The 14,545-nt window shown below is 37.1% G+C and overlaps 1 protein-coding gene across 2 annotated transcripts; it reads left to right on the top strand.

The window, feature by feature from the left end:
* Positions 1 to 1,393: 1,393 nt before the first annotated feature.
* LOC139148319 (uncharacterized) lies at positions 1,394 to 9,958 on the top strand. 2 transcript variants are annotated; one of them, XM_070719693.1, is made up of 5 exons: positions 1,394 to 1,611; positions 4,283 to 4,542; positions 5,015 to 5,153; positions 7,165 to 7,307; positions 8,506 to 9,958. In XM_070719693.1, exons 2-5 carry the CDS (start codon positions 4,346 to 4,348, stop codon positions 8,987 to 8,989), a joined length of 963 nt encoding a protein of 320 aa, XP_070575794.1. In that variant the 5' UTR covers positions 1,394 to 1,611; positions 4,283 to 4,345; the 3' UTR covers positions 8,990 to 9,958. The 2 variants fall into 2 exon arrangements, with proteins under 2 accessions (XP_070575794.1, XP_070575795.1); XM_070719694.1 differs by lacking the exon at positions 1,394 to 1,611 and adding an exon at positions 3,732 to 3,831.
* Positions 9,959 to 14,545: the final 4,587 nt, after the last annotated feature.

Below are 14,545 nucleotides of genomic sequence, written 5' to 3'. Positions count from 1 at the left end.
TTAGATATTTGGAAATTGTCTTGAAATATGCAAATTTGAATTTTTAAGACATTTTTTTTTTCATTTTTGGTCAAGAAAACTTATTCTCAAAAACTACTTGTCTGATAGTTTTGTAATTTGGTATAAAAGTCCTGAGGGATATTATCAGATAAATTTTCTTCTAAAAGTGTTAGGAAACCCCAAAATTTGTATATTGTATATTTTAGGTAATTCTCTCAGTCTGTGACCTTAAATGACCTATATCAACCAAGGATATGTTGTGAGACTGCGTTGAAGGCTATGAAGACAGTTTTGTAATATTTGGTATCAATTTGTTGTGAAATTTGATCCAGAAAACAAAGCTCAGGTTAATTTTTTCATTGTGGACCAAGTTTTGCAATGTCAGACACACAAGAACTGATAAGAAATTTGGATCCAGGATAATTCCAGATGTCATAATCACCTCCACAATGGAAGGCATTTCATCATCTGTAACTAACTTTTTACATTCAAATGATAGCACTGGCCAAGTGCAAGGATCATGTTTAAGAGCAATCTGATTAAAATCAGATGTAGAGTATGGCGACCTGTACTTGCGCGGTATTCTCTTGCTGTCACCTCTGTAGTGAGACGCGACAGTAAGAGAATACCGTGCAAGTACAGGTCTCCATACTCTAGATCTAATTTTAATCAGATTGGGTTAAGAGTATCAAGGTTGTAAATAGTTCACAATTTTTACATTTCCTGCCATCTTGCTATTGTAGCTCTTTATGTAAACATAGTCAATTCCAAGAGGTGGAACATTTGATATCCATGGAAGTTTGATATCAGCTGGAAGTATTGTAGGAAGTATTGTAAAAGGTGAAAAAAAGCAACCCTTGACATTTACTGTACCTATTCTTTTTCTAGGGTCATCACTATTATCTATTTATTTATTTATTTACCACTATGTATTGGTGTTTGTAATTTTTTTAAATGCTCAGAATATAAATTGTCAATTCAATAAACTCAACCTATATCTGACAGTGGAATAGACAAATTGCCTTTACACTACCATTTAGACACCTAGAGATTGCTCCAAGCCATTGACAAAACGATTTGCTATCTCATTAAAAGTGAGATAAAAATTGCTTCAAGATCAGTTTCTTCATGCCCCCCCCCCAACCCCCTGCAGTTAATTCAAGCATGGCAAGTTTTACTGTTAATTTGATTGTTAGATGATCAAACTATATAATTAGTTTTCTGATTTCAGAACCTATTTGTAGTTTAATATTTTCTTTGATGCAATGCCAAGTTGCCTCTTATTACTCGCCGCCCATGCATCTCCAACCCCTTTCCTCACTCTGTCGTGACATTCTGAAGATTCGCATAAACTGAATGATAGTGCGCCCTCTGTGGTCAAAGAGTCACCAATATCATAATCATCAGTGCAGTGATGGACAGCCAGTTCGACGTAGGTTAAGGTCATGTTACACGTCATATCACGAGACCAAGACAAGACAGGCGATTCAGGTCATTCAAATACTTCACTGGTCACGATCCTAACAAGTTTATCGGAGCAAGATTACGAAAGTGGTCACCTTCACGTTCACTTCTGCTTTGAGATCGAGATCGAAGTGTAACGTCACCTCGGTAAGTACTATCACTATCAGTCACACTTCACAGAGAGCGTGACAGAACTGATTCTAAAATGTTTTACTGGCGTTATACGGCCTCCCACCACACCCACCACACTGTGGTGGGAGGCCGTATAACGCCAGTAACACACAGCCTTGCCATGCAGAGCTATGTTAGCCCCACATGCTCTTGACTCAATGCAGGCGAACCGCCAGCCACGTCACTGATGCACCAGAATATTGCATCAGTGACGGCTGGCGGTTCGCCTGCATTGAGTCAAGAGCCTGTGGTTAGCCCGATGGTCGTCTGCTGTACAGCTGATCTGGAGACCTGTGACCAATGCTGGAGATAGCTGGTCTAGAATCTAGACTTCTGCTGGGCCTTTTGCTTTTCTGAGGATGGGACGAAAAGCAACAGGCCCAACAGATGTGTAGATTCTATACAGAGAGATAGCCTGATATCATGTGATTAACAGAACAGTTGAATGTCAGGAAGAATCATTAATTTCTGGGGAGGGGAAGGGATTATTGGACAAACAGGTACCAGCAACTGGTAAATTTTGCCAATTTTACAAAATCATCACAAAACATGTTTCGAAGACGGTCGATATACTGATTTTACGTAGTTTTGACCTTGACCTAAAATTTAGGGGGTAAAATAGAGCTGTTTGTTACTGCCCTCCCACTGGCATATGCAGAAAATGTGCCTCCCATTGAATTGTTAAGCCAACTACCCTCCAGTTTCTATGGTGTGCCCACTCCCTACAACTATTCAAGGTCCAACTACCCTCCCCCCCCCCCCCCCACGGAAATTCCCTAAATGTTGCAAAGCTCTGCAAGCAAAAATCATCATTTCAACATTTGGACATTGGTCCCCTCTAGGCACTTAATCTTCCCTCAGAAGTTCAATCAACCATGGCATTCCCCACCCTCTACCTATTTTCCAGTACCCACTGCCAGAAATTTTCTCCCCACCCCACCGAATGTAAAAATTGAAATTTCTTTTCTGCCAACTATGAATATTGATTTCCCCCCCCCCTACCAACCCACTGATTAGTTTTTAAATTTGCCCGCCCACTGAAAAACTGCACACACCTTTTTGCACAAACAACTTTGCTTGCAGCACCTGGAGAGAGAATAATTGCCAGCAGGTGAAAGAGAAAATGGCCATGTGACCCATAATGGCTCTAGGGAAAAATATGTTCCAGTGAACTTGCATTACTTCTGCATAGTGGAAAAAATAATTTCCTCTCGTGTGTGGGCAATTTTTGGTGAACTTTTTGCTTGTGTGCCATTGAGGAAAATATTCAACATGTTTAAAATTTTTTGCCTCACGAGGAAAATTCCTCACCATCTTAAGTTGAAGCACGCATGTGATAATTACATGACACTGAGAGTACAAAATTACCACCAATCGATACATGGTGAAGGCAGAAAGATTGGCCGATACTCAAAGGACAGCAAAGTTGGAGCGTATTTCTTGTATATTATTTAACACACACATGATGTTGACAATTTTAATGAAACTTTGCAAATTTTATTTTAATCCCATACAAAAACTATCCTCAAAAGCAGGAATACAACATGTATAGGATAAAGCCCGAGTACGAGGGCTCTTCTGGTATATAAAGTCCAACCCAACGATAAAATGTCGAGGCCGCAGGCCGAGACATTTTATCGTAGGGTTGGACTTTATATACCAGAAGAGCCCAAGTACGAGGGTTTTATCCGACTTAAAAACTATCGCCCCTAACTGATATATTTTCGTTTTCAATGTGTTTACGTCAACCGTCCCCTTTGTCAATGTAACATGTTTAGGATATGAATTAAAACTTTTATTTGTGAAATAGCCTTCTAAAGTAATGGAACATCCTATAAATGCCCTAGGGCACATTATATAAATGCCCTAGGGCACAGCAGATTTTGTGTTGCAGCTGGTGTCCGCTGTGTTACCAAATTTGAATATTAAAACGTACCAGATGTCTACAGAATATGACATGTTAACTTTTGATTGGACAGTACTTTCCTACGGCGCTGTCATTCGTTTCTGCAATTTGGTGACCAAGGCTTTACGAGTAAATAAAACACCCTGAATTGAGCACTCTGATTGGTCAATCAACAGTAGATAGTTTTTAAACACATTTATGGCCCTGTCACATCTTGATGATTTAGCCAGTGTATGCCAACATATGAAACTTTTGGCGAAGACGTTGGGCATACATCAAATACATTATTGGTAAATTTTGTATAAGTTAGGAGCATGCTGAAGCACGCTGGTATACGTCATACGGTAGTAGGGCTAGGTCGTCTAAAACTTTTGTGGATGCACAAAACTTTTCGACTTATGCCAGTCGATGGCTTATACGTTCCTGTACACATGGGCCATAAGTTGTAGGTAGGTTATGCCTTTCTCACGCACGTTACTTGTAACTTGTAAATTACTCATAAGTCGAAATGCGTCAAGATTATTGTCCAGCATACCCAAAATATATTTTTAACCTATGAGTACATTATGTATACACTTAAAATTGAAAACTACATCATATTAGTATTTATTAATAGTTCAGCAAGCCAGCGTTTTGATGAAAGTTTGATACATCAGCATACAGACTGGCTAAATTGCAAGGTGTGACAGGGCCCTTATATATGTATTAGTTTACCGACATGCTTTGCATTTTCCATTCCAGCGCAATTCAAAATATCCCAGCAGCTGAATAATGCCCAGTACTTAAGGTAGACGACCAACCAACATGTTACGTGTTGCTGTGATAGGTGCTGGTGTTGCTGGTCTGTGTGCAGCAAGACATCTAGCTAGTGATCCCTGTACATTTGAACCTCATGTCTTTGAAAAGACACAGGAAATTGGAGGGACGTGGGTGTACACAGAAGAAACTGGTACAGATAAATATGGTGAGAGCATTCACTCAAGTATGTACTGGGACCTTAAGTAAGTATTATTCTCCCAACTTAATTGGTAAAATTAGATGTTGCATACTCAAAGGGGGTGGGGGGGGGTCATGTGTTCTCTATCACTACATCGTTACTTTTTTGCCTATTCATTGTAGCACTTCCTATCAATGAAAAGATCTAGACATCCAAAAATCAAATTTTTGAAAGTTTACTTATAAGATCGTCATTGAGAGTGACTTATTGGACATTAGGAGATTCATAAACCTTTTGCATAGTTATGATATTCTTCTTGTATTTAGGACTAGATGGACATGTTTTACAACTATCCACTCTCTTACAGCTACTTGTCAGACACCAGAAAGTCTATATGGTTTAAAAAACTTTTGATGTTTATATCTTAATGAAGAAATTATTTTCAGTGAAGTATGAAGTCAACTATTCTGCTGTCTGTCATGAAGAATGACATATTGCAATCATGATTCTCTCTGTATCCATAATTTTTATTCCAGGACTAACTTACCAAAGGAAGTCATGGCATTCCCGGATTTCCCATTTGATAAATCTCTTCCATCATTCGTGGAACACCAGGATGTTCTGAAATATCTCAATGATTATTGTGAGAAATATGATCTGAAAAAGTTCATCAGAGTAAGTAGCCCCAAAATAAGAAGGAGTTTTGCTGGGTGTTTCCACACATCAATTACTTTGTGATATGTCTTAACTGTGAACTAATCCTGTCATCTTGCTACATGTCACTTAATTTGCATGCATACATTACATTGTTATTGTTTTTATGTCAGAAGCTGGATCTTGTCCACTCAAAAACAGAAATGTAATGAATTCTTACCACAGCATTTTTGGACACTGTTGGCCAGAGACCCACACGGTACCCAGTGTTACCACAATATGTGTCTGTCTGTGACTGTGTCTATCTCTATAGATAGATTTTGTTCGAGTCATAACTTGAAAACCTTATGTTACGCAAATTGCTACATAGCAGAATCATGGGAAGATCTTCATCTGATCAGATTTTTGTGCATATGGTCCGGATAATCAACAGTCATTTGCATAATTAATTAATTAATTTTGCAATGGGCAACATCTTGAAAATTACCAAACTAACTGGTATGTAAATGTGCAGGCACTAAAATTGTTTTGTGGTCCTTCATGCTAAAAGGTTGGTTGGCATATGGCTAACAAGTTTGTTTATAAGCTCATTTATCAATAATTGTAGATAAGGCCATACATATAGGCCATGAATTTCATCAGACCTTTAAGGTATGTTGGTTATATTTAGGTCAGGTTATGCTGCAAGCTTGATAAGCGTGACAAACTGATTATTTGCTCATTTAGGTATTTTTATATTTCTCTAATCAGGTTTAATATCAACACTAAATGCACTGATGTTTACAAAAGCTTTGCTATTTATTTTTCATGCATCATTCTTAGGTTTCATTTGCATGACATGCTGATTATTAGCTCATTTACATATTTAATGAATTTCTGTAATAAGGCTATGTATCAATACTGAAGTCATGAATTTTGATAAAGTCTCTGCAGTCAATTGAAGACATTAAAGTCCACCTACTTCATTAGTTCAATGAGCACAGCATTCTGTTTATTAGCTCATTTACATATTTAATGAATTTCTGTAATAAGGCTATGTATCAATACTAAAGTCATGAATTTTGATAAAGTCTCTGCAGTCAATTGAAGACATTAAAGTCCACCTACTTCATTAGTTCAATAAGCACAGCATTCTGTTTATTAGCTCATTTACATATTTAATGAATTTCTGTAATAAGGCTATGTATCAATACTAAAGTCATGAATTTTGATAAAGTCTCTGCAGTCAATTGAAGACATTAAAGTCCACCTACTTCATTAGTTCAATAAGCACAGCATTCTGTTTATTAGCTCATTTGCATATTTAATGAATTTCTGTGAGTAGGCCATATTTCAATACTGAAGACAGTGATTTCACCAAACCTATACTATACTTTGATGATACAAGTCAACTTATACTGTGTTTGATGGTTATGACATCCTGATTATTAGCTCGTTGGCATATTCTATTAATTTATATAACTAGGCTGTACATATATCAAAGCTGAATACACTAAAATTTGTTGACTTATGAAGTACATTGCATAAACTTACATTTACAGGCTGACAGTGTGGTGTATATTATATGCTCATTATTAGCTCATTTACATATTTAATGACTTTCTGTATTTAGGCCACACATCAAAAATGAATGTACTTAATTTGATCAGAATTCTGAGGTACATCAGTTATGCTTGATTAGCTTAGCTTGATGAGTGTGAAATGTCATAAATAGCTTATTTGCACATTCAATACAGTTTTTTTAATTATGCACTTTATTAAAGCTTTATGTATTTAAATCAATCAGACTGGTAGGGAACATCTATCCCACTAAGTTTTAACTGTACTGAAAGTTTGGTGGGTATGATATGCTCAATATTAGCTCATTTGCATATTCAATGAATAAAGAGTAAGACGTATTTCAACACTGAACACACTGAATTTAATGAGTTTTTTAAGGTATACTTTTCATTTAGTTTTGTATCTGTGGAAATTTTGATTACCATGACATTCTGATCATTAGCTTGAATGTAATCAAAATTTCTATTTTCAGTTTAATACTTCAGTGGACTATGTGAAACCTGTGCACCAAGACGGCCAAGAGAAAGTATTATGGGATGTTGGATTCCGAGATGTCCGTAAGCAGAGTAAGGAACTAACTATAGAACGGTATGATGCTGTGTTAGTCTGTAATGGGTGAGTATTTGTGCACTACTTCAAAATATGGGACAGTTTAATTATTAGTCGCGCCAGCGGCTTACTGACTGCGCATGCGCTTATTCATAATATACTATGCGAGTAACCGGAAGTGTACCCTTCTTTCATGGGCGCCGCCATGTTTTTTTTTTGAGTACTCGGAAATAAACAAATACGAAACAAAAAAAAAACGGAGAAAACTGTCGTGCATATGAACGGGGGCATACGCAAAGAATGCTGGGATTGAATTATAGAAGAGCACCCCCTGTGTCAATAATTAGATTCAAAAATTGCAAGTTTTTAGACGGAACGCTATAGTTTTCAGCTTGCAAGTGGAAGGTGGGCAGTGCGGTTACCATTGCAATGATAATTATTGCATAATACGTCCCTTGTTTGACGCAATAGGCTGTTATCATTGTAAAAATTGCCAATTTTTGTCCAAAATTTTTACACGCTACAGAAAATCTATACCTGCCCTGCTGCAGGGTTTGACGTCGTGTAAGTACGTGAACTGCTTTCATCAGAGGGAAACTGGGCATAGTTGTCATATAAACGTTTATGAAGTAACAATTACAGTTTATCATGAATCAATACAAATAACATTGCCAATCTTAACCCCTGGCGCGACACTAAGGGCTGAGCCCTATATAATATTAGCACACAGGTCTTACTGACATAGTGCCATAAAACTTGTCATAAATGAAATGAGTAAAGCTTTGTCTAACACAATATTGTTAATGCTCTTTTCAGTCAGTAATTAAATATACACAGTGTTTGAAATTTGGTTCGAACTTGGATTTCCATATATATTCTACATGATCGTAAAACACTGACGGTACTGTTATATTAATGCTGTGTCCTGACATCTTTGAAAGAAGAATGCATTATCAAAACATAAAGTATATACATTCAAGGATAAGTTCAGGATTAAAGTATGCACGCACATGTCAAGCAAAGTACATATATGTTCACAGAATGTGGAACCCCAGCAGAGGTGCAATAGAAAACAAGTTTTTAATACCTGAATGGCTTAATAATGACATTGATTGCAAGAATAACATGTCATCCATTTTGTTCATTTTGAATAAATGATATGTTTACATTGAACAAAAGTAAAAGCACCAATATCAAAGTGAATGAAGTGCTTGCTAATGAGAAAAAAACCTACAATCAGTGCGAACGTGGTTTATTTTTACAGACACTTTGCCATTCCCAAGATTCCCGATCTACTTGGAATTGATGTCTTCAAAGGACAGATCATGCACAGCCATAATTACAGACACCCTCAAGTCTTCAAGGATAAGTCAGTTGTTCTGCTAGGTGCTGGCCAGTCTGGAAAAGATATAGCATTGGATATTTGTGAACATGCCAAGAAAGTTGTGCTGAGTCACAACAAAGCACAAATAATATGTCAGTTGCCTAGCAACATGACAGAGAAATCTGGTATAGAGCGTCTTACAGAGAAAGAAGTAGTGTTCACCGATGGGACCTCAGAACCAACTGATGTACTCCTACTTTGCACTGGGTATAATTACGATTTCCCATTTTTGACTCCAGAGTGCAATGTCAAGGTAGTAGATCAACACATCACGCCTCTTTATAAACCATCTGATTCACACACAGTATCCAACACTTGCTTTCATTGGAATTATTTCCATTGTCTGCCCATTCCCTCAGTTTGACTGTCAAGTTAAATTTACAATGGCAGTTCTGAATGGATCCTTAAAACTTCCAAGTCAGGAAGAAATGGAACTAGATGCCAGGAAAGACTATGAGTGGAGACGGAACACACTTGGATTCCCCCATCGTCATGCCCATCGTATGGGCATTCTACAATGGGAATACAATAATGAATTAAGCAAAATTGCAAAGATTCCAGCAATACCAAAAGCAGTGTCAGGGCTATACGACGCTATTGATGAAGAACGGTTGAAAAATTTAATGCATTATAAGGAGATTGACTATGTCTTTACTGGCAAAGACTCATGGGAAATAGCCAAACCATAGGTGCAACACCTATCCTTCTCTTTATTGATATGTAACAGGTAGCCGTGTTGATCTAAACTGATAATTACTGGGGTTTAGGGAGCAAACTGAGATCAACTGTAGTGAGTTTAGCATGAACTTTCTAAGACGATAGTCTTTTTTGTCAGATGCAGAGGTGGAATGAATAAAAAGGAAAATAGCCAAGAATACTCATGTGAAAATATACCAAAACATAAGGTGTTTGACTAAGATTGCAATAAAATAATCAGAACTCAATTTAATGATACAGCAAGGCCCCTCTATACACCCCACCAAACTCTATAATTTTATGAGTTCCTTGTTCTCACTACCCAGTATCACCCAGATAAGTCCCATATCTTATAACGTACATTCTTTTCTGTGGGCTAGACATTTCTTTTCCAATCCAGTTGCAATGTAATGTTTATTTAGTCACATTCACTTCTATCCTTGCATATGTTTTCAAGGTTCCCAAACACATAAGCATTTGCACCTAATATACAAAAGTTCATCTGCAACATATAAAAGTTTTATACTCAACATAATTAATTATTTCCACTGAATATATTAAAGTTTATCCACAACATATTGACGTTTTATACACAACATATATTGTTTGCACTTAATACATTAAAGGTTACCTTCAACATTTTTTGTCATTTTAGCTCATATTTAGTATGTATATAAATACCAAAAAGAGCTTATATGGTGAGTCGGTGGCGTCTGTATGTCTGTATATACCTATATATATATATTATATATATATATATATATATATATATATATATATATATATATATATATATATATAATATATATATATATATATATATATATATATATATATATATATATATATATATATATATATAGACCCGGGGGTTGAGATGTGACGTTCAAATGAACATGTCAGCGTCAAAATATGCAAATGAGGTAAGAAAAAGGGGAAACCCTGCAAATGTGCAGGAGGCTACTCTACTTACCTTGAGTCATTTCCTGTCATTGTTTATGAACAGATACACATTGGCAGACCTGCTGAAACCATGAAGGACTGTGTTGAAACATTTCTCTGCTAAGCCTGTTCCTAAAGTTGACTTCCAGTACCTATAAAGTTTCAGACCTTATTTAAATTTGTCACTCTTGTTTTTCTGCTTTAAATATTTCTTGATGGACCAATTCAAACCAAATATGAGCACACTGTCCTTGACGGTATTTTTAGTAAAGCTGTCATCATTCATGTTCCTAAAAGCTTTAGGAGTTGAAATCAGCTGGAAGTATGGGCAAAATAATGGCATCCCTTACATACTATACCCAGTTTTTTTCTGGAGTCTGGGTTTCCCTCCCCCATCACTAGGTATTGGTGTTGGAAAAGTTTCTTTAAAATGCAAAAGAATATATTGTCCATTGTTACGTGCAGAGAAAACGAACAAAAGGGTGAACTCAGCAGTTTCCGTTTAAACAAAATTTTTACGAAAATAAAACTAATTGCTAAGTTAGGGACAGAGTACAAGCTTTAAAAGTGTACAGACTACTTATCTCAGCTGGGACGGCAAGCTCCAGTCTCAGAGTTGTAACAGTCAGTTGGATGAATGAACAGTCCTTTGGCTTGCAGGCTTGAAGTTGCACAAAGTCCACAGTATAAATCCAGCGTTGACAGTGAAGGTCTTGAAAAGTCTTGAGAATGACTACTGCTGGAGTTTAGTAACACACAAGAGACACGATCCCAAAAGTCTGACTGGAAGCTGAGCGCGTCCCTTTTATAAAGGCATATAAGAACAATCTAGAACTTTTATTGACATGCTAATTACTGTTCTAAAATTATCTCCCTTACACAACTAATCAACTTTCCAGAACATTCCAAACATGACTAATTGAATTCAAGGTTGTGAGGTCATCAAGGGCAGTGACCTTGAGAATGTTCTAGACTAATTGAACTCAGGTCATGATGAGTGTGGGGGAAATGACCTACATAACACACCCCCTCTTCAAAAAAGAAAATTTTTCAAAAAAAATCTTTCTTTTACAAATGTAATCTTGAAAAAGATTTAAGTACTCAAAATTTTTTTACTCTAAAGTAAAATTTCTTGAAAGTGAACAACAATAAACTCTAAATACGAGAGAGACAGTCTGCAATTAAATTGTCTCTGCCTTTGATATGTCTAATGTCAAGATTAAACTCCTGTAACATTAAACTCCATCTTAGCAATCTCTGATTTTTGCCTTTAAATTTCTGCAGAAAACAAGAGGGTTGTGATCAATATAAACCACTATTGGCTGATTTGAAGAAGTAACATAAACTTCAAAATGCTGTAAGGCTAAAGATAAACACTCTTTTTCAATTGTAGAGTAGTTTCTCTGGGATTTGTTAAATTTGTGTAAAAAGTAGCAAACAGGATGTCCCATGACTATCTTCTTGCAATTTGTTGTTGGAAAACTTGAAATGGCACTGAATTTGGCATAAAGTATGCACGGCAAAGTCCGGTTATTTTTACTGAGTTCGATAAAGTCATTGTTCGGCAAATACTTGGCTTCCTCCTGGAGATATTCCGCTTTCGCAGGATTCAGTCCGTCTGGATGTTGTTCCACTGGATTACTGTCGCAGACATCTTCGTTGTGGTAGATGATGTTTGTCCTTGTTGGAACATCTTGAAACAAATGTTCATGGATTGGTTCTTTCAGCTGTTGTTGTTGTTCTGGCTGGAGGTGTGCCAACTTTGTAGACTCCAGCTTCTCCAGGATTTCTGAGTTCTGAAGCTTGACCGAGCCCAGCTTTGAGTTTAGAGTATTTTCACTCAAGTCAGTTTCAGTATCACTATCTTCATAATGGCCAGAACTGACTGTACTGACAGGCTTTGTTTTAGTAGGATTATCCCTATCCAAATATGGCTTAAGCATATTTATGTGACATAGCTGTTTTTGTTTTCGCCTGTCGGGTGTTATTATGATGTAATTTAAATCGCTCAATTTTTTATCAATTAGGTATGGCCCAAAGTAACGAGCATGGAGTGGTTTGCCAGGAATTGGAAGTAGAACAAGAACTTTTTGACCTGGTTCAAACTTCCTTTTTGAGGTGCTTTTATCGTATTTGATTTTCATTGACTGCTGAGATGACTCAAGATTTTCTCTGGCTAATTCACATGCTTTAGAGAGTTTTGTACGAAAATCTGACACATATTGCAAAATATTCAGACAATCATCGTCGTCAGACAGGAATTTCTCTTTAACGAGCTTAAGTGGGCCACGGACTGTATGTCCAAATACAAGCTCAAATGGGCTAAAACCAAGAGACTCTTGAATTGACTCTCTAACAGCAAAGAGCAGAAAATGAATTCCTTCATCCCACTGCTTCTCTGTGTCAAAACAGTAGGTCCTAATCATGTTTTTCAAAGTTTGATGAAATCGCTCAAGAGCACCCTGACTTTCTGGATGATAGGCGGAGGACCTATACTGTTTAATGCCTAGCTGATCCATTACTTGTTGAAAAATACCAGACATAAAGTTGGAGCCTTGATCGGACTGGACACATTTAGGGAGGCCAAATAAAGTGAAAAATTTGACTAAAGCTTTCACTATAGTCTTTGTCTTTATGTTTCTCAGTGGTATGGCTTCTGGGAACCGAGTTGATGTACACATAATTGTCAACATGTACTCATTTCCTGATCTTGTTTTTGGTAGGGGCCCAACACAGTCTATTAGTATCCTACTAAATGGTTCTTGAAATGCAGGAATTGGCTGTAAAGGGGCCTTTGGAATGGTCTGATTCGGCTTTCCTACCATTTGACATGTGTGACAAGTTTTACAGAAATGTGCTACATCCTGCCTGAGATTAGGCCAATAAAAGTGACTGAGAATTTTATGATAAGTTTTCCTGACTCCTAAGTGACCAGCCCAGGGCGTTTCATGGGCCAGGCGCAATATTTCAGCACGATAGGGCTTTGGAACCACAATTTGATGTTTTATAGCCCAATCGTCATCAACCAAAACATCTGGAGGTCTCCATTTACGCATGAGAATACCAGACTTTGTATAATAGGAAACAGAGCTATCTGAAGTTTTACCTTCATCATCTACCCTGTCAAACAAGACAAAATATCTGGGTCTTTGTGTTGTTCTGCAATGAGATTTGATCTAGAAAATGTCTGACTTTGGTCAGCAGTTTTACTGGAAGTTGCAAATCCACGAGGGATAACGGAATGATCCGTGTCAAACACCTGACTGAGAAAGGTGTCATTTAAGTCAACATCTGTGACATTATTTTTGAGAGTATTTTGATTCTCGGAAGTTTTCTTTGACATGGCTCGAGTAATGGCACATGAAGGAAATAAATCGGGTATCTCTTGTTCAATTGGCTCTGGATCCTGATCTAAACTAGGATTATCAGTCACAAGTGGATTAGTAATGACCTTGTCCCCAGCAAGGTCGTTTCCAAGAAGAAGGTGAATCCCTTCAAAAGGCAAAAAAGGCCTAATACCTAAAGTCACAGGTCCAGAAACAAAGTCCGAGGACAAATAGACATTATGGAGAGGAACAGGAATGTAGTCATTACAATCTACCCCCTTAATAAGAACTTTAGAACCTGAAAATGACTTTTCAGAAAACGGCAGGGTATCTGCCAACAAAAGAGACTGGGAAGCCCCGGTATCTCTTAAAATTTTGACAGGGGTAGCGGAAGAGAAATCACTAGAAAGTGATATAAAACCATTATGAATAAATGGCTCGAAAATACCCATAATGCTATCTTGAGAAGAATTGACCTTGACCTCATTAATTGGGGACGAGAGGGTTTAACCTCAGAAAATGTGTTGCACACATTATTAGACTCTAATTGAGTTGATGAAGAAATAAAGCCGGTTGGCTTAGATCCACTTTGACCACTTTGACCTTCACGTTTTCTTTTCAATTTGAAACACTCTGACATTAAATGGCCGTCTTTCTTACAATAATTACAAGAAAGTGTACCAAACTGTTTGTCAGAAGGAGATTGAGACTTGGGATCTGATGATGTGGAAGTGTTACTTGAATTTTGTGAACTGTTGTCATTTGATTTCCTACTCTCCTTTGAAAAATTCTTGGATGAAAAGGAGGAGTTAAATTTACCTGCATTGTTTCTGTATGAAAAGGACTGGGATGGTTTGCTGAGAAATGAAGATTTGTGGGTCAATGAATAATCATCGGCCAAACGTGCAGCAACCTCCAATGTATCTGCCTTTTGTTCATTGATAAACGTCTTGATG

Source organism: Ptychodera flava, chromosome 13, assembly GCF_041260155.1.
Source record: "Ptychodera flava strain L36383 chromosome 13, AS_Pfla_20210202, whole genome shotgun sequence".
In the NCBI taxonomy this organism is placed as follows: Eukaryota; Metazoa; Hemichordata; class Enteropneusta; family Ptychoderidae; genus Ptychodera; species Ptychodera flava.
The sequence above is the reverse complement of the archived record's forward strand: the minus strand, read 5'-3'. Positions and strand labels throughout refer to the sequence as shown.

Bases quoted from the DNA above. Each gene is read 5' to 3' on its own strand.
- LOC139148319 (XM_070719693.1), top strand. From the start codon at position 4,346: ATGTTACGTGTTGCTGTGATAGGTGCTGGTGTTGCTGGTCTGTGTGCA. The intron at 4,543-5,014 runs GTAAGTATTATT...TTTTTATTCCAG, and splicing joins AGTATGTACTGGGACCTTAA to GACTAACTTACCAAAGGAAG. The intron at 5,154-7,164 runs GTAAGTAGCCCC...TTCTATTTTCAG, and splicing joins ATCTGAAAAAGTTCATCAGA to TTTAATACTTCAGTGGACTA.